This window comes from Amphiprion ocellaris, chromosome 2 (assembly GCF_022539595.1).
Source record: "Amphiprion ocellaris isolate individual 3 ecotype Okinawa chromosome 2, ASM2253959v1, whole genome shotgun sequence".
In the NCBI taxonomy this organism is placed as follows: domain Eukaryota; kingdom Metazoa; phylum Chordata; class Actinopteri; family Pomacentridae; genus Amphiprion; species Amphiprion ocellaris.
This window is the reverse complement of record NC_072767.1, coordinates 12,630,638-12,644,061: the sequence shown is the minus strand read 5'-3', so window position 1 is coordinate 12,644,061 and position 13,424 is coordinate 12,630,638. Positions and strand designations below refer to the sequence as shown.

Below are 13,424 nucleotides of genomic sequence, written 5' to 3'. Positions count from 1 at the left end.
TCTGAGCGAGGCAAGTCTTTAAGGATCCTCCTTTGTTGTACTTTTGCCACCACTTCTGCACCCAGTGGATATTTCTGCCAAGGGCTTAAGCTACCTGTTGACAAATTTTTCTTGCATTTCAAAGAGTAATGACCTGTGCACAGATCCCAGACTCTGAAAGGGTAGCTTTTCCACCCTTACTCTTGCCCATGGTAAAAACACTTCCAAAATTTGGTTGTGAGTGTAATGCATTTTGGTCAAGCAAGAAATTTATCTACTGGGACATGACAGTTTGACCAGACAAACAACCAAACAGTACCTGATTGACCAGGTGGAACCCATTTTGGTGACAAACAATCAAACATGTTGTTCGGTGGGGAGAACAAACTTCTGGGATACGGTGTACAACTTAAGAAAGTAAAAATGTAAATGTAAGTAAATGAAAGTAAATGAGATTTTAGAAAATGTCAAAGAACGCACACTTATGAACAACAGAGAAAGAAATTGAAAATGAAGAATGTTGTTTTATACACAAGTAAATCCTGCTCAAATTGAATAGAGGTGTGTTAAGGTGTGCTGATAGTGATTTTTCAAATGACAAAAGACGATGTCACAGTCCAAACAGTCATGCTGTAAAAATGGGGCACACCTGTTCTCTGGGGCTTATATACATGCATCAAACACAAATTCATTCATCAGTTGCGCAGTATATGAAGTGTTGTGGTGCTGATTAGGTGGAACATAACCTTTGAGAAATAGTAGCTGTTCATCCTGATGAAGCTGATTCCTTCTCTGACTCTGATCTGGGCACTCACCAGCACAGGTAAATCAACTTATTTTTACAATACAGCTTCAAACTGACACTAGAAAGTAAAAAAAAAAAATTACAAGACTGGACTTTTAAAGCAACATTACATATTACTATCACGCTTTTTTAAAAAAAAAAAATCATAAATAATTTCACATCTCTGAATATAGACAAACAGCAGAAAAGATGGACAATATTAATTGTACTGGACCCCAAAATTAAATATTTAAATGTTGTAGTGCACTCTAAGAAGTACTCAAATATTGTATAAGTACCAATACCACATGGCAGAAATAATGTATTACACATCATACATATACATCTATACTTGTGAAGTACAGGAACAATACAATTTTACCTCAGTCTACAATATTATATCAGAAGTTCTTTATTCCTAATCTGTTAATAAATTGGAAAGTAACTAGTAACCAAAATTGTCCAATAAATATGGTAGGGTATAAAGTACAGTGCTTGCCTCTGAATTGTCATTAAGTATAATTTATCAGAAAATTACAATATTTAAAGTACAAGAAACTCAAATTTGTTTTGAAATATAGTACATGGGTAAATGCACTTAATAACACTATTTTTTTCTCATTGCAGCTGGAGCCCTTCAGTGTCAAAACTGCACAGATTCAGCGTGTTCAAACACAATATTGCAAACATGCACCTCAGAGACGATGTGTGTAACAGCTTCCATTTCAGGTATAATCTTTTCTTTGTGCAATTTGCTACTTTTCACGTAAATACCATCCATCCATTATCTACACACCGCTTAATCCTCACTAGGATCACGGGGGGCTGGAGCCTATCCCAGCTGACTTAGGGTGAAGGCAGGGGACACCCTGGAAAGGTCACCAGTCTATCACAGGGCTACATATAGAGAAGAACAATCACTCACATTTACACCTACGGACAATTAAGAGTCACCAGTTAACCTCAGCATGTTTTTGGACTGTGGGAGGCAGCTGGAGAACCAGGTGAAACCCACACATGCACAGGGAGAACATGCAAACTCCATGCAGAAAGATCCCGGGAAGGCGTGGGACCGGGGGATCTTCTAGCTGCAAGGCGAAATTGCTAACCACCGAGTCACTGTGCAACCCTCACTTAAATACATGTACTGTTAAATTATGTGTGCTTTCCATCAACATTAACAGAACTGACTTTGACTCTGCAGCCATTTTAAATGGAGGAACACCAAACCAAGCCTACAAGGCATGTGCACCACCCTCCCTGTGTCCAGTCCCAGGCTCTGCAACATTTTTATTGAGTGGTTCAAGTACACTTGAATCTGCTCAGTGCTGCAACACTGACAACTGCAACTTAGAAACTCGTAAGTATAGATGTATACGTCTTATGTAGAAAAACATAACTTAAATAGTCTGATAATTTTGTGATGCAAGATTATTATCTCTTCAAATAAATTGTGGTTATTTTCTGTTTCAGACCCAACTGCACAGTCATTTAATGGAAAACACTGCTTTTGTAGCCCCACCACCTCTCAATGCACCGTTTCATGTAGGGGAGATGAGGACACATGCTTTCAAGCTGATGGTGAGTCATCAGATCATGTAGTTTAACAAATACCATCACATAATCTGTTTGTTACTTCAAAGAATTTGAAACAAATTTCGAGATATTTACTCTTATTCATGTGTCTTCATCTTGACAAACTGCAAATCTGTAATACCAAACCTAGTGCAACTACATTTGAGGACTTTTGGTATGTCAGTTTACCTGCCATTTGTTTCCAAATAAATTAATGAAAACTGTGAAAATTCAATTGAAAACTTAAGATATTATTGATGACAAATCGGAAGCTAAAACCAAGATGTGTGAGGAATTCTTTCTTTGTAATGAATTTCATTAAACAGGTATTCAAAGAAACAAAAACAAAAATTCACCCATTATTTTACTTTCCAAAACAAATTGCTGATTGAATAATGAAAGCTCAAAGTGAAATGTAAAAAATGTCTATTTATCTTTGCTGAATCTTTGCTATTTTTACTAAATGAATAACAAACACCAGCCTTGAAAAACAGGATTTGCTCTTCTTTCACTGTCAACATAAATTCACTCTTGGGTGTGGCTAGAAGTGTTCATAAATTTGTAGCATGAATCACCAAAGCAACCCAAGCAATGACGTCAAGAAGTCCAGTTCCCTGGGGATAGGTCAGGTTTGAACCATTGGATGTCAGCTAAAACAAGGCTTTAAGAAAGTATTAGAGTGGGAAATAAGTAACTTCTGAATTTTTCTGAAAATACATTGATCAAAAGAAAGGTCACTTATATTTTAAAATACTGGGATATAATCCACAGTGACGACAGAGTCCATCAACCTTCAAGTGTTTGGCTGCACAACGGAAAGAATGTGTGCTGCTGCTGCGAGTGTGGGAAGTCTACCGTTCATGGAAACTATTGGATACACAGCCAGTGGACCAACATGCACCAACAGTGTGACTACTGTATCAACAACAACGATTGCGCAAACAACAACTGCTGCTGCAATCACAACTGTTTTCTCAGCAACTGCTTCTCCAACCACATCAGCAGCCCCAACAACAACATCTGCTCCAACAACTGAAGCAGTAACAACAACTGAGGACCCAACTACAACTGCTGCAGTAAGAACAACTGCTAAACCAACAACAACTGCTGCCCCAACAACAACTGCTGTCCAAACAACAACTGCTGCCCCAACAACAACTGCTGTCCAAACAACAACTGCTGCCCCAACAACCTCAGCTGCTGCAACAACTTATGCAGCAATAACAACAACTGCAGCCCCAACAACTACTGCTGCCATATCAACAACTGCTGCCCCAACAACAACTGCTGCCCAAACCACAACAGCTGTCCCACAAACTTCTGCTGTAGTAACAACAACTGTTGCCCCAACAATGACTGCTGCACCATCAACAACTGCTGTAGTAACAACTGCTGCCCCAACCACAACTGCTGCCCAGACAACTGCTGCCCCAACAACAACGGCTGCCCCAACAACTACTGCAGTAACAACTGCTGCTCCAACCACAACTGCTGCCCTAACAGCAACTGCTGCACCAACAACAACTGCTGCACCAACAACTGCTGCCCCAATGACAACTGCTGCCCCAACAATGACTGCTGCCCCAACAACAACTGCTGTCTCAACCACAACTGTTGCCCCAACCACAACTGTTGCCCCAACCACAACTGCTGTCCCAACCACAACTGCTACCCTAACAGCAACTGCTGCACCAACAACAACTGCTGCCCCAACCACAACTGCTGCTCCAACCACAACTGCTGCCCCATCAACAACTGCTGCCCCAACCACAACTGCAGCCCCAACCACAACTGCTGCCCTAACAACAACTGCTGCCCCAACGACCACTGCTGCCACAACAGCTGCCCCAACAACTTCCACTGCAGTAACAACAACTGTTGGCCCAACAATGACTGCTGCCCAAACAACAACTGCTGCCCCAACAACAGCTGCTGCTCCATCGACAACTCCTGTAGTCACAACTGCTGCCCAAACAACATCTGTTGCCCCGACCACAACTGCTGCTCCAACCACAACTGCTAGAGTAACAACAACTTCTGCCCCAACAACGACTGCTGCTCCAACCACAACTGCTATCCCAACCACAACTGCTGCTCCAACCACAACTGCTGCCCTAACAGCAACTGCTGCACCAACAACAACTGCTGCCCCAACAATGACTGCTGTCCCAACAACAACTGCTGTCTCAACCACAACTGTTGCCCCAACCACAACTGTTGCCCCAACCACAACTGCTGTCCCAACCACAACTGCTGCCCTAACAGCAACTGCTGCACCAACAACTGCTGCACCAACAACTGCTGCCCCAATGACAACTGCTGCCCCAACAACAACTGCTGCTCCAACCACAACTGCTACCCAAACAACAACTGCTGCCCCAACCACAACTGCTGCTCCAACCACAACTGCTGCCCCATCAACAACTGCTGCCCCAACCACAACTGCAGCCCCAACCACAACTGCTGCCCTAACAACAACTGCTGCCCCAACGACCACTGCTGCCACAACAGCTGCCCCAACAACTTCCACTGCAGTAACAACAACGGCTGCCCCAACAACAGCTGCTGCTCCATCGACAACTCCTGTAGTCGCAACTGCTGCCCAAACAACATCTGTTGCCCCGACCACGACTGCTGCTCCAACCACAACTGCTGCCCCAACCACAACTGCTGCTCCAACCACAACTGCTGCCCTAACAGCAACTGCTGCACCAACAACAACTGCTGCCCCAACAACGACTGCTGCTCCAACCACAACTGCTGCCCCAACCACAACTGCTGCCCCAACAACAACTGTTGCCCCAACCACAACTGCTGCTCCACCCACAACTGCTGCCCTAACAGCAACTGCTGCACCAACAGCAACTGCTGCACCAACAACTGCTGCCCCAACGACAACTGCTGCCCCAAGAACAACTGCTGCTCCAACCACAACTGCTGCCCAAACAACAACTGCTGCCCCAACCACAACTGCTGCTCCAAACACAACTGCTGCCCTAACAACAACTGCTGCCCCAACGACAACTGCTGCCCCAACAACAACGGCTGCGGCAACTATAACGGCTGCCCCAACAACTTCGCCTGCGGTAACAACAACTATTTCCCCATCCACAACTGCTGCCCCATCAACTGCTGCCCAAACAACCACTGCTGCCACAACAGCTGCCCTAACAATGACTGCTGCCCAGTCAACAACTGCTGTAGTAACAACAACTGCTGCCCCAACCACAACTGCTGTAGTAACAACAACTGCTGCCCCAACCACAACTGCTGCCCAAACAACTGCTGACCCAACAACAGCTGCTGCTCCATCGACAACTCCTGTAGTCACAACTGCTGTCCAAACGACATCTGTTGCCCTAACCACAACTGCTGCCCTAACGACAACTGCTGCCCCAACAACAACGGCTGCAGCAACTATAGCGGCTGCCCCAACAACTTCCACTGCAGTAACAACAACTGTTGGCCCAACAATGACTGCTGCCCAAACAACAACTGCTGCCCCAACAACAGCTGCTGCTCCATCAACAACTCCTGTAGTCGCAACTGCTGCCCAAACAACATCTGTTGCCCCGACCACAACTGCTGCTCCAACCACAACTGCTGGAGTAACAACAACTTCTGCCCCAACAACGACTGCTGCTCCAACAACAGCTGCTGCTCCATCGACAACTCCTGTAGTCGCAACTGCTGCCCTAACAACAACTTCTGCCCCAACCACAACTGCTGCTCCAACCACAACTGCTGGAGTAACAACAACTTCTGCCCCAACAACGACTGCTGCTCCAACCACAACTGCTGCCCCAACCACAACTGCTGCTCCAACCACAACTGCTGCCCTAACAGCAACTGCTGCACCAACAACAACTGCTGCCCCAACAATGACTGCTGCCCCAACAACAACTGCTGTCTCAACCACAACTGTTGCCCCAACCACAACTGTTGCCCCAACCACAACTGCTGTCCCAACCACAACTGCTGCGCTAACAGCAACTGCTGCACCAACAACAACTGCTGCACCAACAACTGCTGCCCCAATGACAACTGCTGCCCCAACAACAACTGCTGCTCCAACCACAACTGCTACCCAAACAACAACTGCTGCCCCAACCACAACTGCTGCTCCAACCACAACTGCTGCCCCATCAACAACTGCTGCCCCAACCACAACTGCAGCCCCAACCACAACTGCTGCCCTAACAACAACTGCTGCCCCAACGACCACTGCTGCCACAACAGCTGCCCCAACAACTTCCACTGCAGTAACAACAACTGTTGGCCCAACAATGACTGCTGCCCAAACAACAACTGCTGCCCCAACAACAGCTGCTGCTCCATCGACAACTCCTGTAGTCGCAACTGCTGCCCAAACAACATCTGTTGCCCCGACCACAACTGCTGCTCCAACCACAACTGCTGGAGTAACAACAACTTCTGCCCCAACAACGACTGCTGCTCCAACAACAGCTGCTGCTCCATCGACAACTCCTGTAGTCGCAACTGCTGCCCTAACAACAACTTCTGCCCCAACCACAACTGCTGCTCCAACCACAACTGCTGGAGTAACAACAACTTCTGCCCCAACAACGACTGCTGCTCCAACCACAACTGCTGCCCCAACCACAACTGCTGCCCCAACCACAACTGCTGCTCCACCCACAACTGCTGCCCTAACAGCAACTGCTGCACCAACAACAACTGCTGCACCAACAACTGCTGCCCCAACGACAACTGCTGCCCCAAGAACAACTGCTGCTCCAACCACAACTGCTGCCCAAACAACAACTGCTGCCCCAACCACAACTGCTGCTCCAAACACAACTGCTGCCCTAATAACAACTGCTGCCCCAACGACAACTGCTGCCCCAACAACAACGGCTGCGGCAACTATAACGGCTGCCCCAACAACTTCGCCTGCGGTACCAACAACTATTTCCCCATCCACAACTGCTGCCTCATCAACTGCTGCCCAAACAACCACTGCTGCCACAACAGCTGCCCTAACAATGACTGCTGCCCAGTCAACAACTGCTGTAGTAACAACAACTGCTGCCCCAACCACAACTGCTGTAGTAACAACAACTGCTGCCCCAACCACAACTGCTGCCCAAACAACTGCTGACCCAACAACAGCTGCTGCTCCATCGACAACTCCTGTAGTCACAACTGCTGCCCAAACGACATCTGTTGCCCTAACCACAACTGCTGCCCTAACGACAACTGCTGCCCCAACAACAACGGCTGCAGCAACTATAGCGACTGCACCAACAACTTCATCTGCAGTACCAAAAACTATTTCCCCATCCACAACTGCTGCCCCAACCACAACTGCAGTCCCAACCACAGCTGCTGCCCTAACAACAACTGCTGCCCCAACGACCACTGCTGCCACAACAGCTGCCCCAATAACTTCCACTGCAGTAACAACAACTGTTGGCCCAACAATGACTGCTGCCCCATTAACAACTGCTGTAGTAACAACAACTGCTGCCCCAACCACACCTGCTGCCCAAAACACAACTGCTGCCCTAACCACAACTGCTGCCCAAACAACAACTGCTGCCCCAAAAACAGCTGCTGCTTCATCGACACCTCCTGTAGTCACAACTGCTGCCCAAACAACATCTGTTGCCCCAACCACAACTGCTGCCCCAACCACAATTGCTGCTTCAACCACAACTGCTGGATTAACAAAGACTTCTGCCCCAACAATGACTGCTGCTCTAACCACAACTGCTGCCCCAACCACAACTGCTGCCCCAACCACAACTGCTGCTCCAACCACAACTGCTGCCCTAACAGCAACTGCTGCACCAACAAAAACTGCTTCCCCATCAACAACTGCTGCCCCAACGACTACTGCAGTAACAACAACTGCTGCCCCAACGACAACTGCTGCCCCAAGAACAACTGCTGCTCCAACCACAACTGCTGCCCAAACAACAACTGCTGCCCCAACAATGACTGCTGCCCAATCAACAACTGCTGCCCCAACGACAACTGCTGCCCCAACAACAATGGCTGCAGCAACTACAACTGCAGCCCCAACCACAACTGCTGTCCCAACTACAACTGCTGCCCCAACCACAACTGCTGCCCCAACCACACCTGCTGCCCAAAACACAACTGCTGCCCCAACCACAACTGCTGCCCAAACAACAACTACTGCCCCAACAACAGCTGCTGCTCCATTAACAACTCCTGTAGTCACAACTGCTGCCCAAACGACATCTGTTGCCCTAACCACAACTGCTGCCCTAACGACAACGGATGCGGCAACTATAGCGGCTGCACCAACAACTTCATCTGCAGTACCAAAAACTATTTCCCCATCCTCAACTGCTGCCCCAACCACAACTGCAGTCTCAACCACAGCTGCTGCCCTAACAACAACTGCTGCCCCAACAACCACTGCTGCCACAACAGCTGCCCCAACAACTTCCACTGCAGTCACAAAAACTGTTGGCCCAACAATGACTGCTGCCCCATTAACAACTGCTGTAGTAACAACAACTGCTGCCCCAACCACACCTGCTGCCCAAAACACAACTGCTGCCCCAACCACAACTGCTGCCCAAACAACAACTGCTGCCCCAACAACAGCTGCTGCTTCATCGACAACTCCTGTAGTCGCAACTGCTGCCCAAACAACATCTGTTGCCCCAACCACAACTGCTGCCCTAACAACAACTGCTGCCCCAACCACAATTGCTGCTCCAACCACAACTGCTGGAGTAACAACAACTTCTGCCCCAACAATGACTGGTGCTCTAACCACAACTGCTGCCCCAACCACAACTGCTGCCCCAACCACAACTGCTGCCCCAACAACAACTGTTGCCCCAACCACAACTGCTGCTCCAACCACAACTGCTGCCCTAACAGCAACTGCTGCCCCAACGACAACTGCTGCCCCATCAACAACTGCTGCCCCAACGACTACTGCAGTAACAACAACTGCTGCCCCAACGACAACTGCTGCCCCAACCACAACTGCTGCCACAACAACTTCCTCTGCAGTGACAACGGTTTCCACAACTACAACTGTTACCCCAACAATGACTGCTGCCCCATCAACAACTGCTGTAAAAACAACTGCTACCCCAACCACAACTGCTGCCCCAACAACAGCTGCTGCTCCATCGACAACTCCTGTACTCACAACTGCTGCCCAAACGGCAACTGTTGCCCCAACCAAAACTGCTGCTCCAACCACAACTGCTGCAGTAACAAAAACTTCTGAATCAACGACTGCTGCTCGAACCACAACTGCTGCAGTAACAACAACTTCTGCCCCAACAACGACCGCTGCCCCATCAACAACGGCTGCCCCAACAACGACTGCAGTAACAACAACTGCTGCCCAAACAACAACTGCTGCCCGAACAACAGCTGCTGCTCCATCAACAACTCCTGTACTCACAACTGCTGCCCAAACCACAACTGCTGCCCCAACCACAACTGCTGCCCTAGCAACAACTGCTGCAGTAACCACAACTTCTGAACCAATGACTGCTGCTCCAACCACAACTGCTGCAGTAACATCAACGGCTGCCCCAACCACTACTGCAGTAACAACAACTGCTGCCCCAACAACAGCTGCTGCTCCATCGACAACTCCTGTACTCACATCTGCTACCCAAACCACAACTGTTGCCCCAGCCACAACTGGTGCCCAAATAACAACTGCTGTCCCAACAACAACTGCTGCTCCAACCACAACTGCTGCCCCAACCACAACTTCTGCCCTAACAACAACTGCTACTCCAACCACAACTGCAGCAGTAACAACAACTTCTGCACCAACAACGACTGCTGCCCCATCAACAACTGGTGCACCAACCACAACTGCTGCCCCAACAACAACGGCTGCCCCAACAACAGCTGCTGCTCCATCGACAACTCCTGTACTCACAACTGCTGCCCAAACCACAACTGCTGCCCCAACCACAACTGCTGCCCCAACAACAACTGCTGCTCCATCGACAACTCTTGTAGTCACAACTGCTGCCCCAAGCACAACTGCTGCCCCAAGGACAACTGCTGCCCAGACAACAACTGCTGCCCCAACAGCACCTGCTGCCCCATCCACAACTGCTGCCCCAACCACAACTTCTGCCCTAACAACAACTGCTGCCCCAACCACAACTGCTACTCCAACCACAACTGCTGTAGTAACAACAACTGCTGCCCCACCAACAGCTGCTGCTCCATCGACAACTGCTGCAGTCACAACTGCTGCCCCAACCACTACTGCAGCAACAACTGCTGCCCCAACCACAACAGCTGACCCAACAACTTCTGCTGCAGTAACAACAACTGTTGCCCCAACAATGACTGCTGGCCAATCGACAACTGCTGTAGTAACTACAACTGCTGCCCCAACCACAACTGCTACCCAAACAACAACTGCTGCCCCAACCACAACTATTGCCCCAACCACAACTGCTGCCCTAACAACAACTTCTGAACCAACAACGACTGCTGCTCTAACCACAACTGCTGCCCCAATGACTACTGCAGTAATAACTGCTGCCCCAACCACAACTGCTGCCTTAATCACAACTGCAGCCGAAACAACAACGGCTACCCCAACAACAACTGCTGCCCTATCAACAACTGCCGTAGTAACAACGGCTACCCCAACAACTTCTGCTGCCCTAACAACTGCTGCCCCAACAACAACTGCTGCTTCAACCACAACTGCTGCCTCGACCACAACTGCTGCCCCAACAACTTCTGCTGCAGTAACATCTACTGCTGCCCCAACCACAACTGCTGCCCCAACAACAACTGCTGCCAGAACTACAACTGGTGCCCCAACAACTTCTGCTGCAGTACCAACAACTATTTCCCCAACTACAACAGCTGCATTAACAACTGTTGCCCCAGCCACAACTGCTGCCCCAACCACAACTGCTTCCCCAACAACTACTGCAGTAACAACTGCTGCCCTAACAACAACTGCTGCCCCAACAACTACTTCAGCCCCAACGACAACTGCTGCCCCAACAACAATGGCTGCAGCAACTACAACTGCTGCCCCAACCACAACTGCTGCCCTAACAACAACTGCTGCCCCAACCACAACTGCGGCCCTAACAACAACTGCTGCCCCAACAACAGCTGCTGCCCCATCGACAACTGCTGTAGTCACAACTGCTGCCCAAACCAAACTTGCTGCCCAAACCACAACTGCTGCCCCAACCACAACTGCTGCCCTAACAACAATGGCTGCAGCAACGGCTGGCCCAACAACTTCTGCTACAGTACCAACAACTATTTCCCCAAATACAACTGCTGCATTAACAACAACTGTTGCCCTAGCCACAACTGCTGCCCCAACCACTATTGCATTAACAACGGCTGCAACAACAACAGCTGCCCCAACAACTTCTGCTGCAGTAACAACAACTGTTGCCCCAACAATGACTGCTGCCCCAACAACAACTGCTGCCCCAACAACAACTGCTGCCCCAACCACAACTGCTGCCCCGACCACAACTGCTGCCCCAACAACGACTGATGCCCCAACAACAACTGCTGCACCAACCACAACAACAGCTCCGACCACAACTGCTGCTGCAACTACAATTGCGGCCACGGCCACAACCACTGCCAGTGATGCATCTTGCTTCCGACTGAATATATTCCACCTGCTTCTTGGATTCCTGACCATCATCCTGTTTTAGGTCACAGAGACAGGGCCAGCTGCGTATGATGTGGCAGAAAGACTCTCATCAGACATTTTGCAGCTTGAACCTGGTGTTACTCCGAACTGCTTTCTTTAACAGTGAATGGAATCTGGATGACACTGAGGTGGGATATTTTACTGATATAAACCCTGCCTCGGCACCGATATGATTACAGTATATGTCTGAGAAACATTTTATCAATTGCAGAGAGAAAATTGCTTGGCAGAATGTTTGATCGCTTTCTGTAATGGTTTGTGATGTAAACCATATGAAAGCACATCAAAAAAAGACAGTTTATTATGTCCGGTCATTCTCACTTCAGATTAACTCCTCAGAACATTAACCTTAGCCTTTTTTGATGGCTTCACTCTGGTTGACTCATATGCCTCCTTGCTTTCCCTGCTCCCTTTGCTTCATATGCACTGGGTGAAAATTATTATTTTTTCTTAATTTATTTTTTTTTGTGTGTAAATTTATTTATTTGTGTTATTGTTGGGTTTACTTTAAAATGATGTGTGTACCTTGATAAATAAGCTAAAGTGATTAAATTCAACATACGGTGATTAAATTCATGCCTCTTTTTCTTAATTTATTCTTTTGTTCTTTCAACCGGATTAAAGAATGAAATATTGTTTTGGTTTCCTTGTATTGTTGTACAAATATCATACTTCATTAAAAAAAAAACAATTATCTTGTTTAAATTAATTTAGTTCAAGACAAGGAAATATTTGCATATAATATCTAAACTTGTTTGGAAGACTGTTCCTCACACTTCACTTGGACCCTACCCTATGGGGGTATTGTAGCAAAACTATTTGTCAATGCGAATGGAGAGTTGTCTGTCTGTATCTCAATCCGTGTGTCCGAAATGAGATTTGTCAACGTGTAAATGAATTTGTCTACGCGAACTGAGATTTGTCAGTGTGAACCGGAATCTGCAAAAGTCGTATGAAAATTTGTCTGTCTGTAATTAGGTTTTCAAATGTGTAAAAACATCTGCTAATCTGTATTAAAATTTGTACATGTAGTAAGATTTGTCCATGCGTACAAAGAGTTGTCCATGTGTACAAAGACATTCGTAGTTGAAAAGTTTACGTATTCGACTACACAACTGCTGGAAATACAGACAAATCACCAGTTACTTTTTTTTTTAAATTAATTGAAGTATGTACAGTTCAAGACAGTTCACAGAATTGTAACATACATCTTGAGAGAAAAGTGGAGAACAGTTTTTTTTCTTTCTTTTTAAAATTAGGCACACTAAGGCAAGGTATTACACTTATTTAGTTAAAAAAGCAAGGATCTTTTAATACTATTATATAATACTGAGGATTTCCTCTTTATATCACAAGCAAATTTTAAAGACTTGAAATACTCTGAGAAATAGTTTA

At 47.4% G+C, this 13,424-nt stretch overlaps 1 protein-coding gene across 1 annotated transcript; it reads left to right on the top strand.

The window, feature by feature from the left end:
- Positions 1-641: 641 nt before the first annotated feature.
- Positions 642-13,018, top strand: LOC129350076 (mucin-2-like). Its single transcript, XM_055015536.1, has 5 exons — positions 642-802; positions 1,391-1,492; positions 1,968-2,123; positions 2,237-2,344; positions 3,110-13,018. Exons 1-5 carry the CDS (start codon positions 754-756, stop codon positions 12,028-12,030), a joined length of 9,336 nt encoding a protein of 3,111 aa, XP_054871511.1. The 5' UTR covers positions 642-753; the 3' UTR covers positions 12,031-13,018.
- Positions 13,019-13,424: the final 406 nt, after the last annotated feature.

Bases quoted from the DNA above. Each gene is read 5' to 3' on its own strand.
- LOC129350076 (XM_055015536.1), top strand. From the start codon at position 754: ATGAAGCTGATTCCTTCTCTGACTCTGATCTGGGCACTCACCAGCACA. The intron at 803-1,390 runs GTAAATCAACTT...TTCTCATTGCAG, and splicing joins CTGGGCACTCACCAGCACAG to CTGGAGCCCTTCAGTGTCAA. The intron at 2,124-2,236 runs GTAAGTATAGAT...TTTCTGTTTCAG, and splicing joins CAACTGCAACTTAGAAACTC to ACCCAACTGCACAGTCATTT.